This window comes from Dendrobates tinctorius, unplaced genomic scaffold (assembly GCF_039654945.1).
Source record: "Dendrobates tinctorius isolate UK_male_01 unplaced genomic scaffold, ASM3965494v1 ptg000063l, whole genome shotgun sequence".
Lineage (NCBI taxonomy): Eukaryota > Metazoa > Chordata > Amphibia > Anura > Dendrobatidae > Dendrobates > Dendrobates tinctorius.
The window spans coordinates 15339399-15353927 of record NW_027361731.1 but is presented as its reverse complement, the minus strand read 5'-3'; the positions used below and the strand labels follow the sequence as shown (position 1 = coordinate 15353927).

The 14529-nt window shown below is 44.7% G+C and overlaps 1 protein-coding gene across 1 annotated transcript in view; it reads right to left on the bottom strand.

The window, feature by feature from the left end:
• LOC141093966 (uncharacterized) overlaps positions 1–14529 on the bottom strand; it is a 146453-nt gene that overhangs the window by 74494 nt on the left and 57430 nt on the right. Inside the window, exon 13 of the mRNA XM_073579639.1 lies at positions 7066–8309. Coding sequence (XP_073435740.1) covers positions 7066–8309 — 1244 coding nt within the window. The remainder of the gene's footprint in view (positions 1–7065; positions 8310–14529) is intronic.

Here is a 14529-nt window from a genome sequence, read left to right as displayed (position 1 = left end):
CCCCGCTTACTATCGCACATGGACGCTTGCGCACCGGGTGACGGATCAGAGTCTAGGGTAAGGGCGGCGCTGGCACATCCAGACACACAGGGCGAGGCGCGGGAGCGCCGCCCTTACCCTAGACTCTGATCTATCCCCCGGTAACCCCCCAGGTTTGCCGCCAGAGACGGCCAAAAAAACACTAACTCAGTCCCTGCTGAATATACAAGGTCTGCCGCCATCGACGGCCAGCAAAATCCTTGCTCTGTCCCTGCAAACTATACAAGGTCTAAAATACTATATGACTGCCACGACAACTTCTGCTTGATTCTGGAGGGAAATTCAAGGCTTAAATTATTATGCAGCAACAGGTGTAACCTGTCTACAGCCGCAATCATACACTACAGTACCTGGGACTACCTTAAGGGGGCCTACTTTTTCTTTCAAGTGCCATATACTGACACTCCTACTACTAAGTACCCCATGAGTAAGATCCGGGAGGATCGAGGGTAGCTAACTGGATAACCAATTCGTATATACTGCGATTGAAGTTTTGGCACTTTTTGTCTAGACTGGATGTTCTTGAATAAAAATTTACTTATTTTTGCAAAGTAGCAAGTCTCAGTGTGCGGTGGATTATATTCTTTACTTGTATTTGGGGCCTCCACGGTCCAATCCACCAGCACCTCTCCTCTGTAAATGACCCGAGTGCACACCATTTTCTATTATTACTGCAGTGATTATGTGTCATGGTCTTTTTGCATATGATCCCCCAGGTGAGACAAGATGAGACACAAACGCAGACAGAAAATAGACTGAGCAAATGATGGGGCCCAAACTGACTAGATAGGATAGGAAAGGAAACTGTCTGCAATCATGCAGAAACTCTAAAAAATCCAACACGTCTGATGTACAAAAAAAAAAACAAAACACTGAGGTCTCACGACCTCTCCCCCACTATATCAGCATTCTGGTATGAACTGGCAGCAAAGCAAAAGAGACTAATATAACAGGGGACTGAACAAACTGACACAAGCTGTAACATATGGAGCGAGGTCCAGCACTGTCCCCAGCAGGGAGCACGCTGAACCCTCACAACAAGCAGAAAGAGGCAAAACCAGATCAGATGCAAAAGGATGAGCAAATGAACAACTTAACCGAAAAATGCAGGCTCAGGCAGGAGATATCAGACCTCAGAATGCACAGGAAAACATAATCACCAGCAGGGATTGAAGGAAGCCTGCTGACTTAAATACTCCAATCAGTAACCCCAGATTTCCAATCATAATCAGGTCGCAGACCTCTGTCAATCCGGCCAGCTCCACTACCCACAGTAACCACCAGAGGGAGCTCCGACTAAGTAGTAAGAGAATTCACAACAGTTTCTCCTACCTATCCCTCCCATGTTCCACACTGTTGTTTTGTGAGTATTTTTGTATGATTGTGATTTTGTTTCAAAATAGTCTGTCTTCCCTTGTCTGTCCGTCTGGTTAGTGTTGTCCTATACATTTGAGCCTCACACCTTCCTGGGTGGGGGAGGAATCAGATAAGGTTAAAGATAGGAGCATAGTAAGGTATGTAACCCCGGCATCTCCATCTTTCCAGGGAAATCCGGGAGACAGGGATAGACTAGGGCACCCCTTAGTTCAAGGGATCAGGTAGGTACCCACGGTACCTTGTCAATATATAACAGCTACAGTCAACTGAGGTCAGTGGCTCTGCTTAAGTTGATGGCTTGAGAAGCGGACCTCACTGATTAGTTGCAGCTCTGTTAATGTGACATCAGCTCTGCAGATTATAACAGACACGAGGAGCAGTGTCAAAAATTCAGAGGTGGCTTCCTTCAATTAATGAGTTGGACACGAAACCAAGTATGGAATACACGGCTCTATTGAATGACACGATTGAATGTTTGGAAGCGGTCTTGACTAAGGGACATATAATGGAACTATTTAAACTATTAATGGATATGGTTATGACAGGTAGTCCTGGTATAAGAGGCTGAAATAGATTCCTTCTTCCCTCCCCTTATGTGTCAGGTGGCCTGCCTTGTCATTGTCTGCCGCAGGATAAGTGTTCTTCAGTGTTGAGTTCATTTCCTGTTACTGATAGATTACCAAGTCAAACTAAGATGTAATGTTTCCGAATACTTTGAGTATTCTCTATGTTGTCTTTAGGTAACTTTATATTTGAAAATTTCAATAAAATACAGTTATAGAAAAAAATTCAGAGGGGGACGGGGGAGGGTAACGCTCAAATTTGTTGGTTTTTAAAATGAAGTGCAGCAGGGGTACAAAGGATTTCTGAAACATTTTAACCCCCTATTCCTGAATTTCGGGCATAATACATAGTTTCATCGAAGATATATAAAAATATATATATACATACATACATATACACACACACACACACACACACACACATATACATACACACACACACACACACAGTAACAGAAGAATAGAAAGTCTTAGTTACTCACCGGTTAGCGGTATTTTTCTGAGTCCATTACAGCACCACCTGAGAGAGGGGATCCGCCCTTCAGGAACAGGAAACCTACAGATACAAAAGGGCGGCACCTCTCCCACGCATCAGTTGGATTACAGAGCATAAAGCGGGGGTCACACATAGCAATCTCGCTAACGATATCGCTGCTGAGTCACAACTTTTGTGACAACAGCGATCTCACCAGCGAGATTGCTGTGAAAGCGATCGGCCCCCTGCCGGTATTGCTGATCGCTGCAAGAAACCTCTGGACATATTTTTCGCCGCTGGTCTCCCGCTGGCCAGCACGCATCACTGGTTATTCTCTCAGGTTAGATGACATTTCTATCTGATGATGCTCCCTTTGGCCCTGGACCAGAATCTCACCCATATGAGCCCCCCAACCGGAAGGGCTAGCATCCATGGTGACTATGCGGGTTATGTTATACTCCCAGGGTACCCCTCTGGATAAATTATCATTCTCTAGCCACCACTCTAGGGACTCCCTTGTGTTTCGGGACAAGGTTAGCTGGCCCTCCAAGTAACCCCCAAGGACTCTTTGATGTAATAAAACCTCGCCCTGTAGTTTCCTTGTATGAAACTGTGCCCACTGGACTGCCGGGATACAGGACGAGAGGGAACCCAGAAGGGACATGGCTTTCCTGAGGGACATGGTGGGGTTATTGGAAGTGTTCAGGACCTGATAGTGTAGGCAAACAAGCTTCTCCGGAGGCAGACGGCATTCCTGTTTCCCAGAATCTAGGCTTAGGCCTAAGAATTGCTGGACTCTCATCGGCTGTAACCGAGATTTTTTGATGTTAAGCAACCATCCTAACCGCTCTAGGGCAGACATCGCCCTTTGAAGCTGTTCCAAACAATGTTCTGCCGTTTTCCCTACAATAAGGAAGTCATCCAGGTAGGGGACTACTAGAATGTCTGATTCACGTAGATGGGCCATAACTTCCGCTGTAACTTTAGTAAACACCCGGGAGCGACTGCCACCCCAAAGGGGAGGACCGCATATTGGAAATGTCGAACTGACCCATCTAACTGAACCGCCACTCTGAGGAAGCGCTGATGAGCTGCATGAATGGGTATATGGTAGTAGGCATCTTTTAAAATCTACCACCACCATAAAGCAATTTTGAAACAGCAATTTTATTGTGGAATTGATTGTTTCCATTTTGAACGGACGTATGACCAGAAACTCGTTGAGGGCCTTAAGATTTATTATAGTCCTAAAGGAGCTGTCTGGCTTACAGACCAGGAACAGAGGGGAGCAGAAACCTTTCCCCCTTTCTCCCTCTGGAACCTCAGTTAGGACCTTCTTGCGGCATAGATCATGAACCTCGGCCACCAGGGCAGCTTGTTCTGATGTGGAATACCTGAGTGGGGTGACTTTAAATCGATCTTGGGGAACCCAGGAGAATTCTAGTCGTAGTCCCGCAGCTATCACCCCCAGTATCCAGTTGCTACTAGAGATTAGCGACCAGGCTTGGTAGAAGGCAGCTAGTCTCCCTCCTACCGTAGCAACTAGTCATTGGGGCGGCTTTTTAGTGTCACATGCTGGACCTTCCTGGCCCCCCCCTCCTCCAAACATAAATCCTGTACCTTTCCTTCTTTTCTCATCCCATCTACCCTGATCTCTGGACGGCCTTCTACGGTAATATCCTTTCCTGGTAAAGGGACGTCTATAAGAAGGGTTCTTTTGGATAAATTATTGGGCTTATTGTGTGCTGCTGAGCCAAAGATAAAGTCACCACATGAAATACTTTAATGTATTTCATGTGGTGACTTTATCTTTGGCTCAGCAGCGCACAATAAGCCCAATAATTTATCCAAAAGGATCTTTATCTGTGGTCACGGACGTGAACCTCGGGCGTGCAGCAGACTGACATTGATCTACATGCTTTAAACTATCTTGGAAAAGGTGAGTAGATTCTCTGAATTTATTTAATCTGTTACCCAGATAAGACCCTATTGCGCTCTTTCTCTCCTCAGTTTTATCTTATAAGAAGGGTTCGGCAGACTGGGGAATTTCTTTTTATCATCCCCGGCTTTTTCTAATAGTTCGTCCAGGACGGGGCCAAAAAGATATTCCCCCTCACACGGAATGGAACAGAGTCAGGACCTGGCCTGGATATCTCCCGGCCAGCATTTTAACCAGAGCGCCCTTCGAGCTGCATCAGACAATCCCGCTGTTCTAGCCGCCATCCTTGCAGAGTCTGCCGAAGCATCAGCTAAAAAAGCAGCGGCATTTTGGATGATCAGCAGTTTTACGAATGGATGCTCTCGAGGCTCCGTCTTTCAGCTGAGAATCCAGTTGATCTAGCCAGACCATCATGGATCTGGCTGTACATGTGGCAGCTATCGCTGGTCTTAGGGCGCCCGCTGACATCTCCCATGTTCCCTTTAGAAAAGAATCCGCTTTTTTATCCAGTGGATCTTTTAAGGAGGCAATGTCATCAAAAGGTATGGAGGATTTTTTTGGAGGCTTTGGCTACTGCCGCGTCCAGCTTAGGGGCCTTATCCCATCTGCTTACCACTGGGTCATCAAAAGGGTACCTCCGCTTGAAGGCTAGTGGCAAGGTGCCCCTTTTTTAAGGCCTCCATTTTAAGGCCTTCCATTCTCTATCAGACTCTGGACTTTATCATTTAATGGAAAGGCCCTGCGCTTCCTGGGATCTAGACCCCGAACATCATGTCCTGTGCTGAGCGTTCCGGCTTTGTGTCTGCTACCCCCATGATGGACCTTATTGCTTTGACTAGCTTATACATTTGGTCTAAGGGGAAGCAGAACCGGCTAGTCTTCATCCGAAAAGGAGGACGGGGAATCTGAGGAGTCATCATCTTTCCTAGGGGCGACCGAGGACTCCGAGCCTGAAAAACTAGCCTCTCTTCTCCTAGAAGATTCCCCTTGGGATAGGGCTTTCATCTCTGTCCTGATTATCTCCCTCAGGCTTATAGTGAAGTCAGGCGTCTCTTCCGCTACCTGTATAAACGGGGGAGAGTGTAAGGGCCTGTCAATCCACCCCTGGACTATTGTTCCTTTTCAACCCCTACCGTCTGTCGCATGCATGGCTGACATAACTTTTTAGAGTGGCCATCTGGCAAGGGGCAACTACAGAGGGCACATTCCCTGTGCTTCTGCTTTCCCGTAGCTTTCCTCCCCTGCGAAAAAACATAAGGGAACACTGCATCAGGGTACATTCACGGAGATCTCTTACCCATGCAGTTGAAGCAGGTACCGGATCATGGAGGGAGGCAGGGGGATCCTTTAGTCTGGAGGAACTTCTGCGGATCTTCTTCTGATCGTTCGTCCCTGCTTCTTTTGCTGGCCACTCGTATGAGGCTTCACTGTGGCCTGTTTCTGCAGGTGCTCCTGCACCTCGTCCAGCTGGTCTATGGGGGCTTCAGTCATATCCATTGCTGGGCCTTCAGAAGCACCCCAGCAGCGTCCCCGCCTGCCTTATAAAGCCTCCTGATGTACGGGTCAGCAGGGTTCTGGCCGAGGCACCTTCCACCCGGGACCCCCCCCGCCCCGTGTTCCAGTCCCCCCACCCCGGCCACCGCACGCGACCCAGGACAGCCGCGCTTCCACGGCGCACATCGGAAAGCCGGCCGGCACCCAACTTCCGGATTCGGCGTTCCCGGCCCCGCCCCTTCCACCGCTCACCTGAGACCAAGGGAGCGCGCGGAAAGGAGCCGGCACGGCGCCCCCCGGCTCAGAAATGCCTCCAGCCCCCACGTGCGTCGCTCTGCGCCTGCCGACTGGGCGCCAACGTCGGCCCGGACGGGGAGAAGACCAGACTCCGGGGGAACGCACCAGGAGGGGCCCGGGGCATACATACCTCCTGGTGCTGGCACTATGGAGACGGCTGTCCACCGGACCCTTTGCTCCACCTGCTCCGTCCACTGCCGTGGAGACCTACCCGGCCCCACCGTGGCACTTCCAGGGACCCTGCGCTGACCGAGGTAGGAGACCCCCCCGCTACCTGGGTCGGTCAGCCGGAATGGAAAACCTCGACGATCCATGACGGACGATCTGTAGGGAGTCCTGTCCTCTAGGAACAGGAAACCAACTGATGCGTGGGAGAGGTGCCGCCCTTTTGTACCTGTAGGTTTCCTGTTCCTGAAGGGCGGATCCCATCTCTCAGGTGGTGCTGTCATGGACGACCGAATAAAAACATGTTAAAAGATTCTATAATTTGGCATCCTTGTAATCTAAACCACTTGTGCTATGTTACTTCATTATTATACCACATGGAACGCCATAAAAAAAAAAAAAAAAAAAGAAATTCCAAAACGAATGAAAACACTTTTTTTTCCACTTTTTGCCTTCTTTATAAATTTTTTTTTTTTTTTTTTTTTTTTACATTTGCACGCCATAGAACATGAATTCTTACCGTCATCATTCGCTGCTCTAAACAGCATTCCCTTACTTGATTTATGGCATATGACTTTGATGGTAACATATATTTAGTATGATTCATCCATTAAATTTAAGTTTTAAAAAAATTTCTACCATCCAACGTGCGCTCATAGATGTTTATGAAGTTGTAATGTGTTGGTAAAATATTTTGAACATACAGAGCATAATTATGACTTAATCTGTATGTGAGTTTTTTTATGTATTAAAAGACTTGATTTCCTATTAAAACATTTCTTACAGTCTGGGCATGAATATGGTTTCTCTCCTGTATGACTTCTTTGATGTCTAACGAGATCTACTTTACCCCTGTAACATTTCCCACATTCTGAACATAAATACGGCTTCTCCCCTGTGTGGCTTCTCTGATGTATTGCAAGACTTGATTTCTGCTTAAAACATTTTCCACATTCCAAACATGAATACGGCTTCTCTCCTGTGTGGTTTCTCTGATGTATAACAAAGGCTGATTTATGGCTAAAGCACTTCCCACATTCTGAACATGAAAACGGCTTCTCCCCTGTGTGTATTCTCCGATGTATTGCAAGAGTTGATTTCTCTTTAAAACATTTTCCGCATTCTAAACATGAATGTGGTTTCTCCCCTCTGTGGCTTCTTTGATGTAGAACAAAGGTTGATTTTTGTCTAAAGCACTTCCCACATTCTGAACATGAAAATGGCTTCTCCCCTGTGTGAATTCTCCAATGTATTGCAAGAGTTGATTTTTGTTTAAAACATTTTCCGCATTCCAAACATGAATGTGGCTTCTCCCCTGTGTGACTTCTCTGATGTACCACAAAGGTTGATTTATGGCTAAAGCACTTCCCACATTCTGAACATGAAAATGGCTTCTCCCCCGTGTGAATTCTCTGATGTCTGGTAAGAGTTGATTTCTGTTTAAAACATTTTCCACAATTCAAACATGAATGTGGTTTCTCCTCTGTGTGAATTTTTCGTTGCTCAACAAAATTTGATATTCGATTAAAACATTTTCCACATAAAAATGGTTTCTCCCCTGCTTGACTTCTTTGATGTTTAATTACATCACATTTAGCCTTAAAGCATTTCCCACATTCTGAACATGAATATGGTTTCTCCCCAGTGTGAATTCTGTGATGTATAACAAGATCTGATTTATAGTTAAATCTTTTGCAGCATTGTGAACATGAAAAAGGCTTCTCCCCTGTGGAAGCTCTTCGCTCTTTACCACCACTTCTGTAACTTTTACTTTGCTTAACATTCTTTGATAGATCTGAAGATAGCACCTGTTGCCCAAATGACAGATCAATGCTGTGAAGGGCTGAGGGTACATCTGGAACAATGACATGCTCTTCATATATATCTGATGTGATAGCATGATCATCTGATTTAAAATCTGAGGCTATTAGATGGTTCTCAGAGTTCCTAGTAAAGATACCTGCCAAGAATAAAACAAATTTATGTGAAATAAAATAAGTTATTTTATATTGTTAAGGTTATTGTCATATTTTGTAACATTTCCATATAAAATAGCAAAATTAAATAATGGAAAAAATTGAGCAAGAACGTGTACATAATGATATTAGGACACTAGATGGTTTTCTTGCACTTTTCGGCTTTCAGTAGAGACACCTAAATACACTTTAGCACAGAGCTGATCATAGTGAAGAAACAGAATGGTAAGAAATGGAGATGCCCTGGCATTAGAAGGGTAGTGTGGTGCAGTGACCACTGTGACAGCTAGGGGGCGCTGTATGGGTCATGCACACAGGTATATCCAATGTGGTAATGGAGGTAGGATGAACGCTAGGATGGTAAATGACCGTTATGTATCCCCAGGGTGGGTGGCCCTGGGATGGAAGCTTGAACGTGTGTTAATCAGCAGAGGTACTGCTGAAGTTATTTGTTACAGTGCATCAGGGAAAGCTTCCAGGTGACTTGGTGGGACGGGTGGGTTCAGTCACCTACAAACCCACCCAGGGGTGGCTACGGACCATATAAGGTGACCAGGGTAGGCCACATGAGAGAGTGCCTGGATCTGATTGGTCCGTGTGGAAGGTCCCGGAAGGCTGATGTGCTGGAAGAGGTGCTGCCTTCCTGAAGAGCACATGCGGAGGCCGCTGACCCGGGGAGGCCTGTGTATAATGGCCTGCACGTGTGTGTGTGACAGTTCCCAGGAGGGAATGGACATCCGGAGTGAGAAGCAACTAAGAGGTAACCCCGGACAGGGGGAAATAACTGAGGCTATAGAGCCTGGTTGCTGGAGAAAGCACACCCTGTGTGACCACAGGGCTGAGAGAGCGGAGCTCTATCATGAACATTCTGTTGTTGGATATAAGACTGTTGCAGTATATGGTTTATGCTGATTAATAAACCGAATGGTCTGATTCATGTGAAAAACCCGTGCTGGACCTGGTTAATCGGCTGCCAAGCGAGTGTCCCCAACATGAATAACAAGCGCTACTTTACAGTAGTCTCAACTTGATAAGTGGGTAAAATTGCAAAGTGCTTAATAAAGCAAGCAACTTTGCAATTTAACTCTTATTAAAAATCCTCTCTGTTCTCAAGAATAGAGGTACTTTTATTTTAGAGTTTTCGGTTTGCCAAGGTTACCAGTTACCTCCGCAGTTTATCAAGGGTGGACAGTTTTCTAGGGAGACTGTTTGTTTTACAGCTTGTAAGCACATAGGAGAGTGTACATATTAGGCCCACTGCATGTCCATCCAAGTGGTCTGTACTATCAATTTTCAGGAGCGTACCTCATAGTACAGTATTTTTCTTTACCATTTTAATTTTTATTCCCTTACAATATTTAGTTTATTAAAGAGTTTTGAATAAGATGCAATCCTTCAATTGGTTTGATAACACAGACCTACCAATTTTAGTGATTTATCATATATTTTGGACTATAAGAAGCACCTAGGTTTTAGAAGAGGGCATTAGAAAAAAATTGAAGTATAAAATGTAAAAAAATGTTTTCAATTCTGAACTAATATCCCCTATCCTGGTATATATTATCTCCTCACTCCAGGTAGACATAATCCCCTCATCCCCATCCTGATAGGCATCAGAAAAACATAAAAAAAAAACAAAAAAACATCTACTTACCTTCCCCTGTGCTCCCTCGCAGCATCTTGTTCCGATGCCAGCAGCTGATTTATGCTTGTAAGCTGTGCATGTCAGTGACGTCATGCAGTGCCTACAAGCAGAGGACAGCTGCCGGAATACTCACTGCTCCCAACGCCGGGAACATGGTCGTGTGGCGCAGAGAATATTCACTGATCTTTAATAGAGGGAACAGTGTTAGCCGAAGCCGCCGACTTCCTGCAGCTGCCGAGCGTTTCCGTGTGATTGCTACTAAAGGCAATGAATATTTACTGCTCTCTGCTTCCATAGGAGTGGAGAGCAGTGAATATTCATTCTCTTTAATAGTGGGCACACACGATCACCCAGCAGCTGCAGGAAGCCGGCGGCTGCTGCTATTGTGCCTGCTATTAAAGATCAGTGAATATTCACTGCTCTCCATGCAGCTGAAGTAAGCCGGCAGCTGCAGCTAACAGCGTGTCTCTATTTAAACCCTCACTGTAGCATTGATCCACTCCCCCCTGGATTACTATTAATTGGGCGCGCTGTCACTCGACTATCCCCTCTCCAGTCCATACTTAATGCAGCAGCCAGGGTCGTCCATCTGGCTAATCGGTACTCGGACGTGTCCGCTCTTCGTCAGTCATTACACTGGCTGCCCATTCATTATAGGATCCAATTCAAAGTACTTGTTCTCACCCACAAAGCTCTCCACAGTGCGGCACCCCCCCCTACATCTCCTCCCTCATTTCTGTCTATCGGCCTAGCCGATCGCTGCGCTCTGCAAACGAATTTCGACTAACCTCTGCACTAATCCGTACCTCCCACTCCCGACTCCAAGACTTCTCCCGTGCTGCTCCCATCCTCTGGAATGCTCTACCCCAAGAAATTAGGACTAACCACAATTTGCATAGTTTTCGGCGCTCCCTCAAAACACATTTGTTCAGAGCAGCTTATCACGTTCACTAATCAAAGTCATTCTATGTGTAAATGTGTGTGTGTAGCCCATTCAATATCTCCATCCATCCTTCTCTCCCTCAAGATGGCTGGACCTTCATTGTAAATACATCATTACAAAGTACAGGTGTGTATTTACATCTCCCTCACCTCATTGTAGATTGTAATCCCTCACGAGCAGGGTCGTCTTATTATTAATATTAATAAAGAGAAATGAATATTCACTGCTTTTGCACGGAGAGCAGTGAATATTCATTTCTCTTTAGCAGCGGGCAGAGGAGTTAGTCGCAGCAGCAGCAGGCTCCTGCCCCTTGTGACCCACTGCCGCTCCCCCACCTCCCAATCCACAGCAGGTACATCTGGACTATAAGAAGCACCCCACATTCTTGGAGGAAAAAGTGTGTCTTATAGTCTAAAAAATAGGGTAGTCTAAGGCACCTTATTATACCCGTCCTTTGGCAGTATCTATTAGGTAAGAATATATGCCAGACACAATCCTTTGCTTATCACTTTTTTATTTTTCCTTCAATATAGCCATATGAGGGCTTGGTTCTTGCGAGACGAGTTGTACTTTTGAATGACCCCATTGATTTTACCATATAGTGTACTAGAAAACAAAAAAAAAAGTCCAAATGAGGTGAAAATGGAAAAATAGGGCAACTCCAAAATGGTTTTTGCTTTTATTTATCCTGTCCACTACATGGTAAAACTTACCCAGTAATTTGATTCCCCAGGTCCATATGAGTACGCAGATACCAAACATGTATCGGTTCTTATTAAATTAAAGGTGGAGACAAAAAAAAATTTCAAGTTTAAAAGTTATTGCGTTTGGGGCCACTTCCGAGACGCGTTACATTTTTATTTTTCAAGATCTGGGGCTGAATGAAGGATTCTGTTTTGCGCGTCGAGCTGACGTTTTTATTGATACCATTTTTAGGTAGATCCGATGTTTAGATCTCCCATTATTGCATTTTTTGTGCTACGTCGTGGAGCCTAAAAATATGTAATTCTGGGTAGTCCTCATTGAATTTATCTTGGCTGGGTAGACTACATACACTAAAAATGGTATCTCTACCTCGATTCTTATACCTTTTTCGATCCCTACCAATAGCGATACCGACCAGGACATTTTCCAACTTACACTCCGATATTACTAGATTCACGTGGCAGGGAAAGAAAGCTAGGATTTCACAAAAAGTAATGTTTTTTTCATAGAAGACTAGGGGGTGTATCACTCCCAAATTTTGCCCTTTATTTTAAATCCGCCCAAATAGCACAATTGACAAATATCTGTTCTCAAAACAATAAACCAAGATGGGTCCGCTTAGAGTCACATCTTGTCAAACCATTTTCATTACCGGGCCTGCTGTGGTCCACGGGGAAAATTCCAAAAGGTATAATTTTAACGGCTCCCTTTACAGCCCATTCCCTTATTCTTTGGAGGAAAGCTAGATTCAAATATATGCTACAGTCTGAACCATCTCCCCTTTGACCTCCATCGTGTGCAACCCAATGTTCCTACCGGGCCTCAACCCAAATATGTTCGCATGGTGGATCTTACGAGGGATCACTACATTAAAGCATTTCAATATTCTACTAGACAGACCGGAATTTAGTCGAAAATACGAACCACCAGTTGGAGAGACCATGCGTATAATCCAGGTCCTCCACTTTGCCAATAGTCTTCTCCCAAACAAAAACCAACCCTATACGTGACGTGTGTCTAGTTTTGATCAAAAGTGCATTAATGATCCAATGGGAAAAGGAAACATATCCTTAATATACTCAATTCTTAACCCACCCCATGATGAGAAAAAACAAATTTATGATACAATGGGAAGAGGAGATGGGATTCGATCTGCCACTAGAGGATTGGAGATCCTGTTGTGATACATTGTCCAAGGGAAGCCATCAATCAACATTTTTTTTTATATATTTACTCTATTGTATGTAGACAAATATAACTGACAGCACCTAGAACAAGGTAGGTTTTGAAAAAACGATACAGATCATCTCAGAAAAAGAGGAGTATCAAATATAAGCCCTCTTGAATACAAATAAAAACAATATTTTTATTTGACAAAAATATATAAAAGTAGTTCTATTGCAATAGAGGGCTACAAAGTCGACATAATTAATAGTATATTACAAAAAACAAAACCAACCTATCACCACCCAACCACAAACCCAAAAAAACAGCTGAATAGCCAGTAGAGTTTATAGGTCTTTGAGGAAACGAGCACTTGCTCCTAAATTGAAGCAGCATGAACTATAGTATACCTCACTACACTTGGCGAAAACATGGTCTCAAAAAATGCCCATACAAAACTGACCCTCAATAAGAGGTATTCTTCGCCAGCTAGTCATCCCGTAGACTGGGCCATAGAAAGTACTAGATGGCCAAGAATTCCACTACCTGGATGTAATATGCCTAGTCTAGATGCTTTCCCTCAAGCAATAAAGAAAGTGGGCTCTTACAATGAAATGCACATAAGCTTGATGTACAAACATGCTATGTCTACTCAGCTAGTAAATATCTGGACATGCTTAATGATTAATAGTCCTTATCAAATACGGGAATCCTATATCACAGTTTTGGTCTTTGGTACAATCAATCCCAAGACCACAAAAAAAAAAAAAAGCATGCCCAGAAAGACCATAATAGGTTACTTCTATGAATCCAGTCCCAATAGCATCGTCCCTACGCGTTTCACCCCCTCCCAATGTCAGGGCTCATCAGGGGACCACAATTAAGGTGTAATCCATAATGGCATGGCTGTTTGAATGTGGGTGAAAAAAGCCAGCTCAGTATCTCTTTATAGGACAAATGCCATAATGACCCTAAATCTCCCTCTAGACTCAAATGAACTCCCACCAGAAACCAAGTAAAAGGAGGCTCATTTATTCTATGTAATGTGGCTTGTCTTCCATTCTGTGGGACGCACGCTAGGAATAGTAACCAAGCCTCACACTCATTCAGATACGTCAGTCTCAGGGTTTGGGGGTGGACATTACAATGAATTGGGGTGGAGGGATCAAGTAAATATAATGAATCGGGGGATCAGGAGGTACAGAGTAGGGGGGTGTTCAGGATGCAGGAGTGTGATTATTAATTAATTGGGGGAAAGAGTAGAGATGCTAATTTATATATTTATTGAGTGGGAAAAGTGGCTATTTATAGCTAGTGGGGGCACAGTGGTGGATTCCAATTTATATTTGGAATGGTGGATTGCATAATTACTAATTATATGGCAATGTTGGGTGCACATCTGTATTCAACGGTGTAGAAGTTGGGAAAAATGAGGAATGTGCTGTGGAAGCGGTGCTGTAGATAACTATTTGTTAGGAGTCAGGTTCCTGCATCTGCTCTGCAGGAATCCAGACCTTTGCATTCTGCGGTCTCTTGCTCTTTATTTACCGCAGAGGAGATTGCCTTGCAGCAAATCTCTCCAGGGGCTAAGTCCCTCTGTCCTCCTACTGAGCATGCTCATGAGACTGTTTCCCATTGGAGATCGGGAATTATGTGCTCAGGTCCTGCTCCAGATCTCACTGGTCCATCTCTGAGATCTGGAAGGTCCCGGCTGCTATAAAAAGCGCGCATGGCCGTTCCGCCATGC